The sequence below is a fragment of the Bos grunniens genome, chromosome 7 (genome assembly GCF_055505025.1).
Source record: "Bos grunniens cultivar Pamir isolate PY7600 chromosome 7, Bosgru_T2T1.0, whole genome shotgun sequence".
Taxonomy (NCBI): Eukaryota; Metazoa; Chordata; class Mammalia; order Artiodactyla; family Bovidae; genus Bos; species Bos grunniens.
The window spans coordinates 54,169,295-54,191,867 of record NC_141171.1 but is presented as its reverse complement, the minus strand read 5'-3'; the positions used below and the strand labels follow the sequence as shown (position 1 = coordinate 54,191,867).

The following is a 22,573-nucleotide window of genomic DNA, read 5'->3' as shown; positions in this document are numbered from 1 at the left end:
GCTTTCTACCAGCAAAATCAGCCTTCGCTACTTGACCTCTTGCCCATAGCAGTCACCAAGGGAAAGGTAATTCATCAGTTTCACTGCCCTTGGAGAATGAGCCTAGGGTGGGCTCCCATCTCCTCCCTCCTGCAGGAAGTGGGCACCAAAAGGAATTCAGCATCCTCCAAGTATTCTGATATACAGAATCTGTACACTGTTCTTGGCAGCCCCAAGCAAAGTTCTGAAAAGCATTTTTGAATGCGGTGGGGAGCCAAACACCTTTTCTAGGCTCTGGTTAAAACCAGTGCAAATAAATAAAAACCAGTTGTTGATCCACAAAGCAGAGTCCTGCCTGCACTTAGGAAAGGTTACTTTATCCCCAAAACAAGATCACTGGAAAGTAACTGACAACTCCAAGTGGGGTACTTGTAGCTTCTCTCAGCTCTACCTAACCCCACCTCTACACCCGTCCCCCTTCTATCAGGCTGAAACCAGTCCAGGCCATAAATGGAGCCAAGTGCAGATGCCACCTGTCATGTCAAACACACAGTGCTGTGCCGGTCAAGGCTTAACAACCAGCTCTTTGTGGGAGGGGCTGGCTGTCAGCGTTTGGTTACTTCGTCGCTGTAAACACTCCCATCACAGCCAATTTTAAGCTATCAGCAATTTAACAACCAGCTCACAAGATTTCTGTATATTTAACAAATGGCTCTTGTGAGCTGGGTCCAGGACACAACAATCCTAAGACTAAGAGATTCATAGGCTTAAACTGGGGCTTGTGCAGGGAGGGGCGATGGAGGAGCACACTGTTCTTCGTAGTGAAGAGGATGAACTGGGCAGTAATGGATGGTCAGCAGTGGTCTCAGAGGAGAGGAAATCTGTCTGCTCTCAAGATTTCTACCTTTCTTCCTAGCATCTGAGAACAGCAATGTGGCAGAAGGCCTGGGATTTTTCAGACTTCAGGGCACTCAGTTTTGCCTTTAATGGAAAACCAACCTGGGTTGTACCAATGGAAAGAGGTAAGTAATACCAACACTTCTGCCTATCTCCAATGGCCGGAAGAAGTAGAAAGTAGCTGTTTCTGTTTGGATCTCCCTGCAACAATACCGCTGAGTGTGTATGTTTTAAGACCAATGCGTAAAGTTAACAGTAAAAAGAGATCAAGTGGAAGGAATGAGCCCAACTCATGCCAGTTTCTAAACCCATCCTTCCTAACTGGCTGGAAAGGGAGGTGGGTACAAGATGCACACACCATCCTCTCTCCTGGTATGAAGAAACCACAGAATGAGTTCCCTAGTCCAAGAGTTCTGGACTCAGTAAAAAGTCCAGTGGCTGTTTACTCTGTATCTCTATATGACCTGGGGCCACTCTTTCAGCTGCCAGAACCTCTGGTTTTCCCATTGCCAGCTGGGACCCATCATGGTTTTAAGGGGGGGCTCTTCTGGTTGCAAGGAACAGAAGCTACTCAAACTGGACCAAGCATAACAATGTGTTGTAAGAATGTAGGCTCATTTAGGATTTTAGAGCAAGGCATCAGGTACATGCAGGAGCTCAAGAAAAATACACTGCTGCCAGGATTGAGGTGGTTTTTCTTTCCTCTGCTTCCAAAGAGATTACTCTTTGCTCCATTCTCCTCCTCTGAAGACAGACTTCCTTTTGTCTTTAAACTTGTACCCAGCACATGGTCACCAGTCATAGCTCAACATCAGGAGTTCTCATCTAGTGTTCTCAACTCTAAGGGTGACTTCCTTTGGAAATCAAATTTATAGGACTGAAAAACTAATCTACATCATGTGTTTACGCCAAGGCATGTGTCACAGGACACTGCATTCTGACAGTCTTTAGCTTCGGTGTCTGCCCAGGTATGTTCCTTTTGGCTATGACTAGAGATGCAAGTGGGGAGAAACACATGATATGCAGGATTGTCCTTTACAGGGGCAATGGGCAGAGCCCACATAGCCTAGGGCCTCCCAAGTCTGGTAGACTGGACATGCTAATGAATACGAAACAATGTGACAGACACCTAGAAACTGCCAGCTTTTCGCAAGGTGTTGAAGAAATCCATAGTGTAATACTATATTGTTGATTTCTGAGGATGGCAAATTTTATAAAGTACATGAATAAGTATCATGCAATTTCATTGAAACAGCATTAGAAGCATTCTTAGGTCCACTTTACAGATGAAAACATGGATATGAAGAAAAAATAAGTAGTTACCTCAAGTTCCAGCTGTTAGGCAATGGCAGAATCAGACTTCGTGTCAGATTTTCTGACTACAAATCCTGTGCTCTTTCCTTCTGGGAAAGGATCAGACAATAAAGTGGGGGAGAAAGGATAGAAACACTATGAAGGCTTATTTAGAGCTCAGGACTTAAGTTGTAAGTGAAAGAATTAAACAAAAACACTGTTTGAAACAAAATGAGTTTATTGGCTTATATAACAGATTTCAGGTGCATCTGGACTCTGACATGGACCACTAGTATTCTTTTAAATTTTTATTTATTGAAGTAGAGTTGATTTACAATTTTTTGTGTTAATTTCTGCTATACAGCAAGGTGATCCAGTTATACATATATGCACATTCTTTCTTTTTTTAATATTCGCTCCCACTATGGTTTGTATTAATGGAACACGATGGAAAATAATATAATACCATAGGATATGGAATATACTTCCCTGTGCCTTACAGTAGGACCTTGTTGTCTGCCCATTCTGTACATAACAGCTTGCATCTGCTAATCCCAAACGCCCAGTTCCTCCCCCCGTCCTCGTCCCCTTGGCAATCACAAGTCTGTTCTCTATGTTATGAGTCTGTTTCTGTTTCACAAGATAGGTCCGTTTGTGTCATATTTTAGATTCCACGTGTAAGTGATATCATATGGTATTTCCTTTCTGACTTCCTTACTTCATATGATAATCTCCAGTTGAATCCATATTGCTACAGATCACATCATTTCATTCCTTTTTATGGGTGGGTAGTATTCCATTCTATACATCTGCCACATCTTCTTATCTGTTCTTCTGTCAATGGACATTTAGGTTGTTTCCATTTCTTTTGACTATTGTGAACAGGGAACATTGGTATCATCTGTCTTGGTATCACTTCAAGGCTTCCCATTTCTTTGGCAGATTTTCCCTGACAAAGAGACAAGAGGGCCACTAACAGTTCTCATGGTTTCAAATCCAGAAAGAAAGAAATCTCTCATCACAACAGTCCAATACAGAAATTGGTTCTCAGACTTCACTGGGTCCCGGGCCCATTCCTGGATCAACACATCACTTGGGCTTGGTGGCTTGGATGATCTCATAGGTCTGTCTAGGGTCACAGGTTCATCACTGGACGCAGGGTTGGTGTCTGTCTACCCCGAATCCTGGGACCTGAGATTAGGGGAGGGCTGGGTTCTAAAGAAAAACTGAGGTCCTGTTTCCAGAATAAGGGGTAATGGCTGCCAAACAGCTATCTCCCTTGGGGTAGAAAAGACGAAGAGCATTTGAGCCTGAGTGAACCTGGCGGGGGGGGGGGGGCACAAATGGGAGTCTGCACCCCACACTTGAATGTGGACAGAGAAGGTGCCCAATAAATACTGACAAAGAAATGAATGAATGTTGGTTCCAACCGTCATAGAATGATGAAGACGGGGACCCTCTGGAGCACAGGATACATAAAGGAACATTGAAGAAAAGATGCTAGAGCCATAACTGGGAAGCACCCTTTGAAGTGCCACGCTGTTTTTTTCAGGCCATGAGTTTTTGAAGGTTTTTTGATCAGGGGTGTGCCATGGTCAAAATTTGAAAGAAAAAAACCTGGAAAATTTTAAAGTGCTATACTAAGTGAGAGCATTATTTTTTTGTGGACCTGGAGTGCTCTCCTTGCCTGTGAAGGTTTTCGCTTGATCTGAAAGTCCTTGAGAAAAGAAAACCATGAACATGTCACTGGGAAGAGTAGCAGCAGGCTATCCTATCAGAGCCTGATTAGATATACCCTCCCCCTTTCAGGGCCTCGAAGTATGTAGCCCCACCCATATGAAGGTGAAAGAACTCCAAGATACTGGAGTTTCTCAGACTCACATCTGTGGGATGGTTGAACAAGTCTGGGTGTGGCCTCTGGGGTGTGTGAACATCTTTCTTAACCACGGAGCACTTGATAGAATGCAATTCTGTATCATGATTAGGCATGATTTATGGGCATTCCTTATTACATCTGACTGGGGGGTCCTCGATGAGAATTTCAGGGTGAAATATCTCAACACTGATGCATCCCCAGGATGAGTCAAATCATCAAGTGATGACTTGAATCAACTGGGGATGGAAGAGTATGGAGAGAGGGCTCTGAATGACACAATTTCTTCCTATTCTTATGTGGAGCCATGGCTGCTTCCGGTCCAAAACGGAGAACAAATGTCAGAATTGAAAAAAACAACAAAAAAAGATATACTTGCTGAGCTCAGGCATCAAGTCTTCTCTTTTGGTGAACTTATTCCAGGAGTGATCACACTAGAGTAGTCTTGTTCATTTTATATTGCTATGAATATTTAAAATCTTCTGCTTGTCTTCTGAAGCAATTTTTCTAAGAGGTGCACTACTAAAATCTTTATAAATACTCAACAAAAGTATGAGGGCTTTCAAATAAAGAGAAGCGGCAGACAGAGCTCACAGGGAGTCATTTGAGGATGGGGCAGGGGAGGGGATGCTTACTGAGCTTCCCTGATCCAATGAATTCCCCTGCTATGACCTGGAGGCCTTGTCCCAGGACAAAGTCCAGGGATTGTGGATCTCACTAGGTCCTGGACTTGTTCCTGAGCCAACCAGTCACCTGGCTGGGTGGATGTGATGATCTCACAGGCCCAATAAGGGCCACAGGTTCACCACTGGATCAAGGATGGATGCCAGCCCACCCAAACCCATGGAACCTGAGTGGGGGACTCCCCAAAGAAAAACTAAGCTGCTGGTAGCATTAGAAGGGGTACTGGCTGCCAAGGAGGCAAAAACAACAAGAAAGCCCCCAGGGTGAGAAGACTGAAGTACATTTGAGGGCTAAAGCTCCTGAAACCTTCCCCAGGGTTGGGGTAGTGTAGGTGTCTGCCTTTTGAGGTTGAATCTCTGCTCTGTTACTCATTAACTCAGTGACTTTGAACAGGTTACCCAATCTAATATTTGGCTGCCTCTCCTGCAAGAGAGGGTACCAACAGTACTTATTTGATAGGATTGATTTGAGGATTAAATGAGATGATGCATGTACAGCAATTAGTATAATGGAAGGTGCTCCATAAATGAAACTGACTAGGTCACTGTCATCTTGACATGTAACAGGTCAGCCCCACTCCCTGGAGGAGACTTGGGTGAGAGTCTTACTCAATAAGCAGATTTAGTGGAACTCAGATATTTTCCATCTCCTAAAAGCACTCACCCATTGTCTGCTTTTAGTTCTCATGCTCTTTCCTCTCTCTGAATTTTTAAAATTCTGAAGCTTAAGAGGGGGTTAAAATGCCCCAAACTCTCTATTTTGGTGCATTAATAGAGCAGGCTAGAAACACTGGTTCTCCCACAAGAAGACACATGTTCCTGGGATTTCCCTGGCAGTCTCAGAAGAGCCTGAAGGTCTGTAGTCAGCAGCTGGATCAGGGTGGGAAAAGGGGCTATTTTCAAATTGTTAAATTTTTTTTAATTTGCACATTATTTATTCTTAGCCAGAAAAATATGGCTGAACCCTCTGCAGGGACTGCTTCCTTGCTGTGTCCTCAAGGATGCCGGGACCAGCCAAAGACTGAAGCTGGAGTCCCCAGGGCTGCCCAGAGAACCAGTAGTGTCTGCACAGGGCTCCACAAATGGGGAGGGGGGCAGTTCACCCAAGATGAGTGAGCACAGGGCTCCTTGGAGGAAAGGTTTTAACACCAAAACATCCTGTTCTTACTCCAGCCATTGAAACACCAAGCTGTACTTTCTGAAGGGCTCCCTATTGCAAAGGGCATAAAGAGGTGGTTGACATAGTTATAAGGAGGGAGGGGGCTGATATGGAGAATTGAAGAACCAAGTCAAAAGTGGAAGGAAAATCATCCACCCCATTAAAAAAGTTTATGTATTTATGTAAAATCACATGTATCTATAAAGAAATTTTTAAAAATTAAGAGCATATGGGCTCTAAAAGCAGACCCATGTTGGATTTTCAGTTTCACCACTTCCTAGCCTGTGTGATCTCCCTGACGCTCAGTTTCCTCATCTATAAAATTATACTAGTTCAGTTCAGTTGCTCAGTCGTGTCCGACTCTTTGCGACCCCATGGACTGCAGCATGCCAGGCCTCCCTGTCAATCACCAACTCCCGGAGTCCACTCAAACTCATGTCCATTGAGTTGGTGATGCCATCCAACCATCTCATCCTGTGTCGTCCCCTTCTCCTCCTGCCTTCACTCTTTCCTAGCATCAGAGTCTTTTCAAATGAGTCAGTTCTTCGCATCAGGTGGCCAAAGTATTGGAGTTTCAGCTTCAACATCAGTCCTTCCAATGAATATTCAGGACTAATTTCCTTTAGGATGGACTGGTTGGATCTCCTTGCAGTCCAAGGGACTCTCAAGAGTCTTCTCCAACACCACAGTTCAAAAGCATCAATTCTTCAGCACTCAGCTTTCTTTATAGTCCAACTCTCACATCCATACATGACCACTGGAAAAACCATAGCCTTGACTAGGCAGACCTTTGTTGGCAAAGTAATGTCTCTGCTTTTTAATATGCTGTCTAGGTTGGTCATAACTTTCCTTCCAAGGAGTAAATGTCTCTTAATTTCATGGCTGTAGTCACCATCTGCAGTGATTTTGGAGCCCCCCAAAATAAAATCTCTCACTGTTTCCCCATCTACTTGCATAAAGTGATGAGACCAGATGCCATGATCTTCGTTTTCTGAATGTTGAGCTTTAAGTCAACTTTTTCACTCTCCTCTTTCACTTCCATCAAGAGGCTCTTTAGTTCTTGCTTTCTGCCCTAAGGGTGGTATCATCTGCATATCTGAGGTTATTGATATTTCTCCCAGCAATCTTGATTCCAGCTTGTGCTTCATCTAGCCAAATGTTTCTCATGATGTACTCTGCATAGAAGTTAAATAAGCAGGGTGACAATATACAGCCTTGATGTCCTCCTATTATGTATAGTATTTCATTCACATATTTTGAGGATTCAGTGAGTCAGTACATGTATAGTAGTGTCTGGTACCTAGTAAGACAGTGGTAAATGTCAGCCGATATTGTCACTTATTGAGAAGACAGAAGCCTAAAGGTTAAGGGAGTAGGAGTACCATTCTCAGAACGCCCTTATCTCCTCATGTTACAATCATAGTGATCTCACCCCTCTGTTGCTTTGTCATTCTTTCTCTCCCTTTCATGCCTTAGTCCTTGCTGTCCTTATGCTTGGGACACTTTTCCATTTGCCTAAGTAGCAAACTTCTATCCATCTTTCAAGATCACCTCCAGTGTCACTTCTTTGTGAAGATTTCTCTGGTATCTGTTTCTCAAAGAGAAAGAATCAATCTTCCCTGGGGCCCAAGACTACCTGCCACACACAGCAAGTGTAGCAACAGCACATGGTAAACTCTGTTTCTTGTACACTAGTCATCAGCAAGGCCAACTGTTGAGTTCCCTGGGGACAGAGATCATGATTAATACTTCCTGGCCTAAATAGCTCCTGGCACATAAGAGGTCATTGTCAAGTGTTTGTTGAATGGGAGCATGAAAATGGAGGGTGACTGCTCTAAAAAGATGATGGCTCCTCTCTAAGGAAATACAGAAAGGAAATGGACTGAAGCTGTATCCTGGGAAACTTCAGTTGGACATAGAATTCCCTTGGTGAGAGTGTTAGATACCAGGCCGCGTTCCCATGGGACTGTGTGGAATTTCCTCTAAGGGTCTTGAAAAAGGAAGACTTCTTATTTTAGGGGTGATTCTGATGTGGGTTTGCTTGAAGACAGGTCTCCAGTCTGATCTGAAGTTCATAATACCACCCATAAGTAGTTCAGAAGACTGAGAAGGGTCTTGGCTCTTGGTCAGCTGGTCATCCAGATGGTTTCCTGTGTTAAGCACTAGCAAGGAGGCTGGGAGAGAATGTGGCTGCGTGTGTCTGAAAGGAGACTGAGAAGTCTCTCCCACAAAAGCCTGAATGCTGGAACACTAGTGAGTGGAGTAGCTTGCCAAGGACCACAACATTACTGTGAGTTCAAACACCCATGTCTAATGATCCAACTTCTTTCTTTCAACCAGAAGTGTAGAGAAGACATGAAGGAGGGATCAGAGTCCACAGCCGTGCTCTCCTGCCTCCTGCTACTAGGTCAGCACCCCCAAGGGCCATCCAGCATCTGCCACATGCCAGGTGCCAGGTCCTGTCCTGGTGGGGGTATTAAGAGGGTGACATACAATGCCAAACATCTGATGACAAATAATGAGTTAACTAGGTAAAAAGTACTTTGAAAGGGCAAAATGGTGTGATTAGGAGGAAAAGTAGAAAAGAAGGCTGGTTCCCATTCACTGTCATCCCTTCATCTAACACTGGCAAGGCAGGCATTACTTTCCCACATTTTTTAACAGATAAAGTTTCAGAAAACCCACAATAAAGCTAATAATAAAGTATTTTCCATAATCTACTACCCCAAATGCAAAAGAACATTCAGCTATAGTGTTAAAAAAAAAAAAAACTTTTAGTTTTAGGATGCATAGAAGAACAAGAAGTCATCAAATGTGATTTCGTGCTTAGAGAAAGGCCCTATGAATTCAAGTCTTGACTGATTTGCTGGTTGGCCTCAGGAAGGCCTATTGGCTATCTGGGTTTTAGAGAACAGAGGCTGGGGAAGGCCTCCTGGAGTCAATGACACAAGACACTTTACAATACCAAGTGTGACAGGAGTTGCCAAGTGCTGTGGGATACAGTGAGTTGAGTCTGATCCTTTCAACCAAAAACCATCCTGCTTTGGTCCCCACTGGCTGACAATGGCCAGGTAACACAGGGTGACTTTCTGAAAGATGCAGCCTGGCTGGGCATGGCTGCTCACTCTCCCAGGTGATGCGCCTGACCCACCCTGAGCAGGAGCTGTGTTGGTTAGAGGCTCCCTTGGCTGCTGTGCAGGCTGAACTCAGGCAATCCTGACTTGCCCGGCACAGTTAATGAGTTGTAGCTTAGCATAGTGCTATTAAAAGCAGGGCGAGCCAAAGACACTGACACATTTGGGTAAGAGAGACACACGGTATGAGTGGAGGTTGAGACAGAATCGAGAAAAGGAGGAATGGAAACCCTGATTTAATTCCCCAAAGTGCAAATGTGTTTGAGATCTAAGAAAATCTTTCATTTACATGATTTCAAGCGTCAGTCAAGTCCATGTCTAATCAAGGCACTCTTAGGATCAACCATATGGCTGGAAATAATAAGTGAAAACACCAAACCAACCCCAAGACATGACACAATTTGAGCTCTGATCTGAGTGGGCAGTTAAAAGCAACAAGAAAACGAAAAAAATCTTTCCCATTAAAGAGATGTGAAAGTGGAAGTGAAGACAGTCTGGTGGGAAAACCAAGGACATAGATATGATACAAATCCATACATTCATTTCATTCTTCATATGTTGGCAACAGTTGTCTACATGTGCCGCTCAGAAGGTCTCACCCCGGTACCCTGTGACCCCACCCATGTATGATGCTTCAGATGCTGGGCCAGTTTTCCAGGGCAGGGTATGAGCTCAGTGAAGGAAGAAGGTGCGGCGGATCTGTGTTGTTCCTGTGGCAAACCAGCCCTTACTAAGGGGCAAACAAGGACAGGATAAACAGTTCACACGTGACCCACATATTTAAATAGGCATCCCTCAGAACCCAGCACCTACTCACTCACCTTCTGCTTTCCCAGGGCAAGCTTCCGGAATCAGAAGCCTTGCCCTCCATCCCCAAAGTCCTGGCTCCCTTGCCCTCTCCTTCTGGCTCCTCTGCTCTCATAGCAGAAGCTGGGAGTGCACTGTGAACCTGGCTCCCAGGCTGCAACTCAGGATGTACCTGGAGGGGATGTGATGAATGAGACAACTCAATAACATGAGCTGGCCTGGGACAACATGTCACAAGTAACTGATTTATTAATACAACCCTGGGAGACACACCCAGCTTTGGGACAGGACTGTCTGCATTCTGGCTCTTTGGTTATTCCAGACTGTTAATGGAAGTTCCAGAAAATGGTTGATTTGACAATTGAATTTAGGAAGAATAAAATGTTTCCCAGGAGATAAATTCAGAAACAGTCATTGGAATGTGACTCTTTGCAGCTTAATTGTAGTTCACGAGCAGTGGACCTCTCCCTAAAGGAAACCAGAGCTACCCAGAGCACATCAGAAATCAGCACAGTGGTTGTTGCCAGGGACCACAGGAGACCACACTTGTAACTTCTGATCATGGTCTTTGCTTATTTGAAACAAATATAAAAATATGCATCACGTCAAAACAAAACTTTGTCAGAAATTCAAGAGACAAACATACCACCAAATGGAAAAGTCATTTAATTCAAAAATCATACTTCCACTCATTTCACAAAGATTGTCACATAAACCAACCAAATGTAAGAAAGCCAAGTTTCAGAGGCCACTCAACAGAAACTATTTCTTTATAGATATGCTTAGTGACACGAAAGCACAGGTTTTTGTTGTTGTTGTTGTTCTAAAGCCCAAACATGGCAAAATTGTTTTATGAATAACAGGGGAAAAGTTCTATTCTAGTCACAAGTTACTTTTTAATTAAGAAATAGGATTCTACACACCAGTCAATATTCAATACTGAATTGAAGTTTAAAACAGTGCATTTATGGTTTTTAAAAAAACATTAAAGTGCCATTTTTAAGTACTTTATTGATATTATATCACACAGCACTTTATAATATACCCAAAGGTAGCCTAAATTATGAACTAAACATGCAAATATTTTCTTCAAAGTGATGGACAAAATGTCTTTTAGAGTGCTTGTGAACACTATCCTAGTATGAATGACTTACTGTTTATGAGTTTGATCTTTTTTTTCCAACATGACTCTTAATAAGTTAATAAGGAATATAGCTGTAGATAGTAACCATCTGATAAATATGAATAAAATTTCAAAATGGCACTTAATTTACATCTTTGATCATTCTGATCGTCTATCAACAGCCTCTCGTTTCTGTAATTCTCAACCTTTAAATCTTAAAGGCTGTCAAGGCTCAGCAACTGCCAGCTTATGTGGGTTTCTAGAAGAGAGTCTGTTTCGTTATATACGTAAATGTGAGCTGTACATACACACACACACACACACACACACACAAACACATACTAATACATATACACTTAAGAATCACCAGATGAACCTCTTTTCACAGGTACAAGGTTGACCCTGGCATCTGGATACCCAAAGAAGCTGCATGCAGGGTCTGTTTGGACAATTCTATAGAAATGGTTGATGTGGAAAGGTGCTGAATGTCTTGGCCCCTCCAGGACTGCCCAGGTAATTCTGACACTTTATCACTACTCCTGGTTCTCACTGACTACACTCAGCAGAATTCTGATTTAATAGTAATTGCTATACTTACATGGGTCCAGGACTGTGCTAAGGTCCTTAGCCTTGCTTGCTAAGGCATTCTGCCTTGAAAGATGTTTTCATCTTGTAGTGTCCTGTAAAACTTTTGTAAAATATTAGTTGTGACCTTTTCATGTGATACATCCCCCCCCTATTAAGAACTACATTTATCTTTCTTTAAAAAAATCCACAGTTCTTCAGCATGGTTTATCCCTTTCTGCTACTAGCACTACTTTACACCCAATCCTTTTTCTTCTAAGAATACAAGTCCTTCCATCAGGAGGCCACATTTTAGCCAGGGCTGGCTCTAGACGATGTGTGGATTCTCTACGCAGCCTCTCCCTCTGCTCGAGGAAGTTCCTTAGTTAGATAGGTACTATAGGCAGTAGAAGGAAAAAACTAATTATGACTTGGTGGAGTCTGGTCTCAGGTATGCTCAGGTTTGTGCAAGGTCCATTATTCCATGGCTGTTGTCATTGGGAGGCTACACTTACAGAAAAGTGATTCTGCACCCAGCACACCAGCCTGACTGTCAAACACATCTGAAGCACGACAAGATACATTTTTTAAGTGCTGACACAGGGTGTGTGAGAGGACACCCAGCTGACTTAAAAGAGTGGGGCAGGGTTGTCTAGGTAAATAATCACTGTCAAGTTTGCCAGATATGACAGGTAACTCCCTAGAAGAACACCCAGGCCATTCCTTTCAAAGTCAGGCAGTCAAGAGGCTGCTGAGTTTCCTCAACGCTGGCTACCTACTTGGGTAACATGACTGCTCATCAAACAGTCAATGCTAGCGGGGAACTGTGAGTGCCATAACAGCCACTGTTGTACCCAGGAGTTCTGTGTCTATAAAGTTGAGTGGTCCAGATTTGCTTCGTTTGGAAACAGGAGCCAGAAGATGAAATGTGCCAATAGACAGTCATGAGTAGTTGATCATGTTACTTCAGTTGATTATTTCAGTCTCACTACTCCTCAATCATGGATGTTTTTAGAATCTATACAGTCAAAATAGTTTTTGGTGTCACTGGGGTTGCTACTTTCAAGAGACACAAACTCTCACGGCAGAAGGACCTCCATCTGAGCTACAGGCATGGCATTCGTAACTGCAGAGTCCCGGCAAACCGGAAATGACACCGTCACTAGCATGACTTTGTGTTGCTAATACCAGGTGGCCAGTACCTGATTGTTCCATTTCCTCTCTTTCTCTCTGCCTCTCTATCCAAAAAGGACTCAGCAAGAGGACATGAACTAGAATTATGCTGGAAAAAACAACAAAACCCAGTTTGGTCTGGCATAAGGAAATACATATCGTCCGTAGAAATACTAAAAAACCAAGCTAAAAACTGGCTCCAATCCTGGGACACCATGGCTGGCAGTGCTATACAGGATCCGTGCCTCTATGTTCAGATTTGAAAAGAGAAGAGAATATCACCAGTCTTGAGCAAGTCAGGACTTTACTTGCCTGGGGAGTTGGGGGAAGAATGTGAAACTAATTGTCTTCTCAAGACATGGTATTCTGTAGCCATGGAATTCTGGGAGTACCTGGAGGAGGAGCGAGAGACTAATCTTGATGCCCGCAGAAGACTCAGGCTATGTCTGCCGACCTGATCCCAGGGCCTTCCAAAAGCAACATGAGACTCCTGGGAAAGCTCAGAGATTTTGCTCCATAGTAGTCCACTCTGATACCCAGTTCACTCCCCTAATCTGCCCTAACATTCCTTTTTCCAAAAGGCAAGAGTCAGAAGTGGGGAGCAAAGGTAGTGGAGGGCAAAACCCATTTTCAGTCTGTAAGTTCCTTCTTTTTCGTTGGCTCATATTCTGAACAGTGTCTCCAGTTCTGTAGCTGATGGGGAGGAGGGGAGCCCGGCCAGGGAAAGGGAAGCAGAGCAGCCATCTGTCAGGGCCCACCATTGCCCAGAGAAACTAGGAAGGGCTCTACCTAAAATTCCCATTGGCGCCAGTCCAATTTCCCTCAGCTTCAAATCAGGGCCAACTGAGGAGGGAGGGTCATGCTTCCAAAGTGGTCAAGGTGGGGCCAAATGTTTACAGGTACGCTTCAGTAAGGAGCTCTGAAAGCCAGTGTCTGGACCTTCTGGCCGCCCCCACAGTAGCTCCAGTTAAGGTTCCGATGGGGCAGGTGATCTAAAATGCCGAATGTATTAAAAGCATTATGTTGCACTCTAGTTAGAAAGCACAGTGGTACAGTGTGCTGGTCCCCTCTGGCCCCTGTGAACAGGTCCCCAAGCTGTTCAAAGTCTGCAAGGAGTACATGTATGCTGCCCCTATGTGCCTTTTCTTCTTGGGTTTTCAATAATAGCTTCCCTGAGTCCTATCTCAGTCTTTGCCAATCTTAATTCTTATTCCCTCATCCATTGGTAGTGTCTCGCTTGCTCTGGGTTGGGTAATAGCTGTGTCATCCCTGAGCTGATGGAATGAATCACAACAAACTCCTATTACCTTTAAAGTCATCTAGAAAGCCATAATAGCACAATCTCCATCCCTCTTTGGAGTTTTTTCCTTATTTTGGAGCCAGAGGAAATCTGAGATGAATAAACATGTTTAGGGAAAAAGGAAGCAGCAGCATATCAAGAACTAAATATCCTAAGCCAGTTTTTCTTAGAACCTAGACACACAAAACATTTGCAAATTTTAGCTTGGACTTGGTTATAAAGCCTTATAAGATGTGCCAGAAGAATAAGATATAAGGAGCACACAATAATCCCAATCTTCTGTCCTGGTACTTTGGGGTACCAAGAAATACACCTGAGAAGAAAAATGAAAAAAAAAAAAAATCTAACCCTTGGCCTCACCTGTTTAAATCCTGAGCTTCATCTTACTACTGGGTAGGAGTTCTTGGAAAAGTTAATTGCCTGAAGATGCTCTTTCCATCTCCAAATCCAAAGCCCAAGAAATGCCTAAAAAACCACATCTGGATAAAGAAGACTGAACACCATTAATGTGCCACGTCCACCACCAAAACCAGCAAGAATATGTGGAAATATCTTCTTCCTCAAGGCAAGAGAGGGGCTGACCTTGGCTCTCTCTGACCATGTGTCCCCCTCTCTGCCTCATATACACACTTGTTCAGCAATCAAAGCTTAAATGTGCGAAGCAACTAGCTTAAAGAATATCAAATATAAAACTTTGCCATATAGTATTTCAAATCACTCTATTTACAAATTTATCTTTTCAAAAAAATGTAAAAGATACAGTAATTCAACACAATTCAAGTTTTTCTTTTCTTCTTTAAAGTTCCCTCAAGAGGAATTCCAGAAGCAGGACACACTCTGGAACAAGGCTGCCATTCCTGAAGGGCTCTCAGGGAGCTTGACAGTCCCTCACTTTGGAGTTGGTCTGCCCAGAATCACTCTTGCAGGGACATTCAAGTGTGGAAAATACTGGGACTCTCTTCTTTGGAAGCCAAGTGGAGTTGAAATGTCCAGGCCAAACTTCCCCACCCAAGGTGGTCTTCCACAAGACCCAGCCCCTTCTGGTCCAGGAAATCCTCTTTCTCAGAAGGTACCCATCCCACCTTCCATGCCCCAACCTTGTGGCATCCTCCTAAATCACAATGGCTTATGATATTAGTCTCATGCCCCAAAAGCCTGAGAAACAATTCCCTTTTTCTGAGTGGCAGTGAACATGTATGTCCTTTTAAACTGGAGGCCATGGGGTTATTAGCTCAGGAGTCATGCCTGAAAACTTCCAGGGCACCAGTGCTGAGCAACCCAGGGCACGGCCAGGGGAGCTGGTCAGTGGCAGGCTAGAGGCAGGCAAGGGCAGGGGGAGGGACAGGTGAACGGGAGGGAACGAGAAAGATAGAGGGTGTCCCTCTTTAGGAGGCAGCATGTGGCCCTCTAGAAAACAGACACGAGTTGCATGCAAGAACAGAAATATTAAGCCTGTATGTAATTTAATCTCAAGAGGTTACTAGAGTTTGCTCCAAATATATCCTGGTGCTGCTGAAATTCATCAGAAAGGGAACAGTTCTCAGCTGCTATTCCATCTGCCCCCAAGTAGACCTTGTTAATTAAAAGTCAGTCAGTCATGTCTGACTCTTTGCAACCCCATGGAATTCTCCAGGCCAGAATACTGGAGTGGGTAGCCTTCCCCTTCTCCAGGGGATCTTCTCAACCCAGGGATCAAACCCAGGTCTCCTGCATTGCAGGCAGATTCTTTACCAGCTGAGCCATCAGGTAAGCACAGAACTTGACCAGGTTGTTGGAAAACCATTCAAAAAATGACTGAAGTGGGGAGGAGGCAAAAAAATATGTCATGCAAAGATTTTGTGTTACTTTTTGGTTTGGTTTAGAGTAGGCTGGGTCGCCATGGTTATGAGGTGATGGCAGCCCTCGGTGGCAGAGAAGTTCCCAGCTTGGGAGGGGGGCCCTGGAGTGTGTGTTCTCTTGCATGAGAGGACTGGACAGAATTCTGCTGATGCTGGGCCAATGGCTGCTTGAGAGATGGTGAGATTGGATCTTGTGTAACCAGTGCCGTGACCCCTCTCCATCCTTCATGCAAACAAACAGACCCAGCAGCCTGGAGCACTGCGGGGCTCAAGTATTCAGAGATGGGGTAGAGTGAGTGTCTACTGTAAACAAAAGCAGTGGACCCAGCCTGGATCTCAGGCCACTGCCCAGCCCTGTCAGAGCTGGCTACACTGCACGCTCTTGGGGACTACTTGTATCTCACTTCCTTTTTCAGAAGGTTGGGTTTTGGATGACTGTGAAAACAAAATGAGCACACCCCATGTAGGGTGCTAAATAAGAGACATGGCTCTGTAAGCCTTTCTTGTGGTAATCAAAACCAAATGGCCTCCTCTGCCGATTTCCTTCTGTTTCTTGCAGTATGACCACATTTCAGCTGAGATGATCACGGGGACGTGTGACACCAGAGTTTAGGAAAACGTTCGTGCTGACAGGTAGCAGCAGAGTCAGTCATCCTGTATTTCTCAGCGGCAAAGAGCAATGGTCCACAACACTGGAATCAGCAGTTGTCATGGATACAGTGGAACGCTCAGCAGTTCTTCCAGGGCTCCTGGTTAGAGGAACTCCACGTAGTTCTCGGGTATGAGGCCCGTCTTTCCATTCAGAGTCCCCTCCAACCAGCCAGGCTCCTGGGACGGATGCACTGTATAGAAAGAAAGGAGAAAGAGAAGATGACGTTACACACAGGGCAAAGGAGAGGGGGATATGGACTGCGCTGGTGTGCAGGAAGCTTACAGCTGAGTGCCGTTGCTTGTTAAGGAACATAATTCTTGGACTTGTTTAAACCAGAGGTTTTTCACCCACTGGGGGGACCTGGTGAAGGTCATTCTGAACTTTCTCCATAATTCAAAGGAGAAAAGACACAGACACTTAAATTCTACTTACAATTTTAGGAGTTTCATGGACTTTGCGAAGTTCCTGATTTTAACTTTAAAGAAGTAACATTTCAATTTTTTAGGCTAGAGGTCACAGTCATGATATTCCCTCTCTATTTTTACCTAGGTATCCATCCATCTATGTGCTCATCTACCCACCCAGTGCTGACTATGTACCAAAGTACCCATGGAGGACTGCTGAGAACTAGTCCTTAAAGATATCTAGCTCCTAATCATTTTACCTCCCTTCAAATCCTGACCCTCTGCTTCCAATTTCCTTGCAAATTCCCTCTGCATTTTTAAAAAGTATCTTATAGTCTTTGAATGGCCCTCTCTCATTTCCAACCATACCCTCTCCTTAGTTTTCTCTCCTGTTTCCTCTTTCCTATATACGAGTCTGAGAGCTGTCCTCTCCCTCTCTATTGCAATTTAGAAAATTTTTACCTCTTTGATTTTTCCATATCCAAAGACTACATACCCAATGTTCTGTAATATGACAATCCATCTCCATGGAAACCACTGTGACACTGTAAAAATTACACACACAATCCAGCTGAGTCTGCAAAGCAGTCAACAGCAGGAAAGGAGAAAGAAGGGATCATGGACTTGGGAGAGGGGGCTGTTCATGTTTGTGAACTGGGAATATACAAACCACTCTTGGGTGAGGCAGGACATTTGCTCCTAACATTTTAGGAAAAGACCAATCTTTCCAAGATTGTTTGGAGAGAATGAATTCCCCCCATTCCCTTCCTAGGCTAATTGAATGACTTCCTGAGTTCATTTTAGAAAAGCATTTCCACCCTCAACACTACAATACAACTCTAGTTTTGGTCTGTAGGGAAAGAAGGAAGAACAGAGACCAAAGAGACTAAATGGAGAAGCAGCAGCAGGATCGCCACTGAGGCTTACCGAAGATTAGTGTCAACCTTGGCTAGATTTTGAAGGCTTCTGTAGGAAAAGACAAGGTCAAACACCTATGAGCTGGCCTCCAACATGTTTGCATGCTTTTGTTTCTCTAGGAATAGATCCAAGTAGCAAGGGTACTTTGGATTCATGATACCACACAAGGAGGAGTCTGGGAGAGAAGTTCCATGGAAGAATACAACATAGCTTAAATGCAGTGCAGTCTCTCCAATGACCAAGCTCTCTCAGCCCACCACTGAAACGCTAGCACCCAAACACCCCAGCCTCCTGCCCATCTATCCAGCTGACATTGTCAAGATTACTTCAGTTTCTTCAACCTATCAAGTGGTGATTAAAAAAACAAAACAAAACAAAACTCTCTTCCCCTCAGTGGACTCTCTTGGAGGTTCAGGAGCCAACATGGAGAAAGCACAGTAAATGCTCAGCATAGGTGAGTCAGTAGGGGAGCCTGCATCATTTGACCAGTAATTTGGACTGGTCAGCAGGACTTTCCTGGTCAAACTTGAGTCTCAACAACCTGGTCTCAACAACGACCTAAGCTGGGGGAAACTTCAAATGTTCAGAACCCAAACCAAACACATCAAACTCACTCCCATAAACTAAAGACCTAGAAAGAATAAATCAACACACAAATTAAAAACCCGAAAAAGACACCTCCTATTTAATAGCAAAGCTCCTCGCTGAGTTGCTGTTCTACTGGAGGCACTGAGTCCATCTCTTTCAGACTTTCTCCGTTCCTGTGTTCAAACACAGCTCAGAGATGGTAATGTGTGCAAACATTAGAAATGGAATTTGCAGAGTAAGGGAAGAATCAGAGGGGACAAAGGAGGCACTCCAAACTAAAGAATGAGAGAAATGCCATGGGGGTGGCAGAGGATGACGCAGCCTTTGGGTCAGACTGCTGACACAGTGGAGTCAGCAAGTTAGGCTTCACTAAGGCATGGCACCAGACCAGGTGCAACAGAACCACTTGCACAGTTATTAAAGCTGCAGATTCCTAGGCCTCGTGGCACATGGGTTATAGCAGAATCTCGAGGAGGGAGCCCAGGGATCTGCATTTTAACTCATTCACAGAAAGTTATGACTTCTCTGTGCCAAAATGCCCCTGCAACGAAGTGGTAGAACTGACGAAGAAAAGAGGCAGCCCCAGAACCCCCAGCTTTCTGTCATCTTTTGTTTCCCTTCCTCGCACTTCAAGGCTCAGCTGAAGCCCCACCTCCTCCATAAATATCCTCATGGAATGCCATCTACCTGCTCCCTCCCTCCCCCAGGCTCCTGGAATGCTCATCATACATACCGCATATTATTCGTAGGCCTTATTAATGCTGTTCAAATGTGTTAATCTTGTTTTCCCTAACTAGTTTTTCAGTGCATTTTAGTTTGTATTCTATCACTCGACATACTTCACTCTCCTCCGGGGAACTACAATGAAAGAAGCTAACACCTACTAATGGTGACTGGGAAATAGCCATGGACTCAGAGACGGACTCATTTAATCTTAAGGATCCTACCTTGTACTACTATTACCCCTACTTTATAGCTGAGAAAAAATTAAGGCTCAGAGAGGTAAACTGATTCATGCAGGGGCACCTCGTTAGAATCAGGATTTGAACCCAATTTGTTTGATCCCAGAAACCGAGCCCTTTACCACTATATCACATCCCTATCCAACCAGAGATGATCCTTGAGAATAAGAATGATGGAGAATAAGAATAAGACTAACTGGTGGGCCTTTGTTAAGTGCTTCCCCTGCAGGACCTCTTTTCATCTTCACTATGACTATAGAGTTGTTCCTGCTGTTATCCTCATGTTACTAATGAGAAACAACGACTCAGAGAAGTTAAACTTCTAGTCCCAGTTACAAAGCTGGCAGATGATGGAGATGGATCTGAACTCAGGACATCTGACCCCAGGCTCTGAGGCCTGAAGTACTACCACTTTGGCCTAGCCTCATGCTCCCCGGACACTGAAGATGCTTGTAAGTACTTGTTGAGTTCAATCACACCAACATCCAACCTTCTGAACTGTACCAGTGTCCCCTATGCTATGTAAACACACAAGGTGTTGCAGTGAGCTGCCTGGGCAGCTCTCCAGCCCAGCAGGCATCATAACAAATAAAAGCTGCTGCTGACATGGATGTGCTTACTGCCAACTACTCTCTCTCAGCTCAGTCCACATTCATATCATACACCCCTGCTCCGGCAACTCACGCTCTCTTGGCTCCTTCACTCGCGATGGACAAGGAGCAACTGTGTGCCTGAGATCCTGAGAGCAGGTTGCCCCAAGGGGAAGCAGCACTGGCTGGAGGAGTGCAGACCCCCGTGTGGTTGAATGAGTGGACTCGTTTAACAAATGTTATTTTAGCACCTACTACGTGCCACATTCTGCACACAGTACAGAAGAAGAAGAGAGACTGCTCTACAGGAGGGGCCATCTACAGTAAGCAAGCATGTAATTTTAGGTAAACTGATGAGGGGAGAACGAGACTAAGATCGGGATATGGGTGGGTGGCCAAGAGTTTGAAGAGTTAAAACCTAAATAATCCAAAGTGGATGGCCACGCAGTGGGTAATGCCAAGTGAGAGGGCCCAAGACGGGGAGAAGCTTGTGATTTCAGAACACTGCTGTGTAAGTTTTCCTTAAAAGCCAGATCATCAGTGTGTAACTACTCGAATCTGTCACTGTTGTGCCATAGATAATATATAAACACAAGGCGTGGGTGGCTGTGTTCCAGGGAAGACTTGTTTACAAAAACCGTCGGTGGGCTGGGTTTCACTGGCAGGTCATAGTTTGCCGACCCTATTTAAGAACATAAAGGACTCAGAGGCTGCTATGTATCAATGGAGGGGAAGAGGGGGCCAGAGGGCAGGGGCGGGACCTGAAGGACCTCATCGATAATTCTAAGAACAACACGAGGCTACCAGAAGCAGGAGAACAACATGATGTGACTTCCAATTTTAAACGATCATCTGGCTGCTGTGTAGCGCCTGGGTTGTGAGGCAGGAGTAGATGCAGTAAGACCAGTTAGGCAGCTGGTAGAAATGCCCGAGGGAGACATGGAGAGGCTGGGGAGGCTAAGACTCCACTGAGAAATTCGCTGGGAACCCCGCTGCCTGAGATGCCCTTTATCAGCAGAGGAAATCTGGGGCGGCCCTGCCTGCACTCAACACTGCACCCTGTACCCCAGGAAGGAAGGATCCGGCCCATCTCACATTTGGATAAAGAGCTTCCCAAGAACCCAATTTTAGTGAATGCCATACGAATTTTCCAGGTATCAGTAATCGCACTGCTTCTAGATGACTAATGTTCCTGGGAACATCAGTTATTTCTCTTTCCAGTTACTGTCTGAGGTGCTCTTGGTGAAAGCACAGTTTCCTAGTAAGATTGGCCAGCGCTGACACTGGAGTTATTTCCGAGTATTGAGCAGCCATTACCCACTGCACAAAGTCTAAGAGCTGACTGAGCATCTTCGCCAGATTCACAGGGGGCCCCTGGAATCCAGAAGCTTGGAGATTAATCATTAGGAACAACCGACTTTCCCCTCAAGGAGCCCCTCCCTCTTCCTCCTCTTTTCTTCTTCTTGATTCTGAGAAAGACAAGACACACACACACACGCACACACTCACTCACTCACTAACTCTGTCATTAGAAAAGTTCCTTCTGATTGATCTGATGATTTAACCTGACAGCTACAGAGCATACAACTCACGCTGCTAAGGCCTTACCTAGGATCTTCAGCAACAAATTGCTGAGCGAGAGAACAAGGAAAAAAATCTCTCTGAATAGTTCTTTTCTTTAATGTCCACTTTTTTCCTAAAGAGCCAAAGGGATGGAGCAAGTAGGGTCTAAATAGCATTTTTTAAAAATTTAAAGTCAGAAAACATTACCAACCAACTAGATTAAAAACTAGATCGACATTTTGTCAGATCCTTCTTTGACTGCAGCTCAGTAAACACTGAGAGGTGTTGTCTTTAAGGCTTAATGTGGTCTTCTGCCTTTCAGGGAACTGGAAAGGTCACTGGCATTGCTGGTTAAAAAGAAACTAGTGTCAGTAATGCTGTTGTGATCCCCAGAGACCACAGGAAGGCCCAGTAAGTACTCTGCCTCTCTCTTGCTATCATTGGCCCTTGTGGGGTCAAGACGATTACTAAGTTGAGGGGCAAAAGCAGTCACAGAATCTGCTGGGAAGGGAAGGACTTGGCAGTTAAAAATCAAGTATCATTTCTTTTTTCAGTTGGCTAGTTAAACTACTTCAAAAAGGAGACTTAAAAACTAAAGAAGGGGGGAATGCCAAATTGTATAACCCTGCTGGAAATCAGTTGGGCAGCTCCTTCAACAGTTAAACGTAGAGTTACCACGTGACCCAGCAGGCCCATGCGGTGGTATAGCAGCATTACTCATAAAAAAAGCCAAAAAGTAGAAATAATCAAAATTTCAATCAATGGATAAATGGATAAACAAAATGTAGTATATCCATAAAAAGGAGTGGAGTTCTGAGGCATACTACAACATGGATGATGTTGAAACTATAATGCAAAGTGAAAGAAGTCAGTTACAAAGACCCTGTATTGTATAATTCCATTTACATGAAACATCCAGAGCAGGCAAATTTATAGTGCCAGAAAGCAGATGAGCAGATATCTAGGTGGGATGGAGCAGGCTTGGGATAAATGGGGCATGACTGCTAAAGGGAGCAGGGTTTCTTTGGGGGTGATGAAGATATTGTGGAATGAGATAATGGTGATGGTTGCAC

The 22,573-nt window shown here is 44.3% G+C and overlaps 1 protein-coding gene across 6 annotated transcripts in view; it reads right to left on the bottom strand.

The window, feature by feature from the left end:
- Positions 1 to 10,468: 10,468 nt before the first annotated feature.
- Positions 10,469 to 22,573, bottom strand: part of ARHGAP26 (Rho GTPase activating protein 26) — a 475,560-nt gene continuing 463,455 nt past the window's right edge. For 5 of the 6 annotated variants that reach the window (XM_086412175.1, XM_086412178.1, XM_086412174.1 and 2 more), the window contains one exon: positions 14,688 to 16,665. In XM_086412175.1, coding sequence (XP_086268301.1) covers positions 16,577 to 16,665 — 89 coding nt within the window. In that variant the 3' untranslated portion in view covers positions 14,688 to 16,576. Of the gene's footprint in view, positions 16,666 to 22,573 lie in introns of all 6 variants that reach the window. The other variant, XM_086412177.1, reaches the window with a different exon arrangement.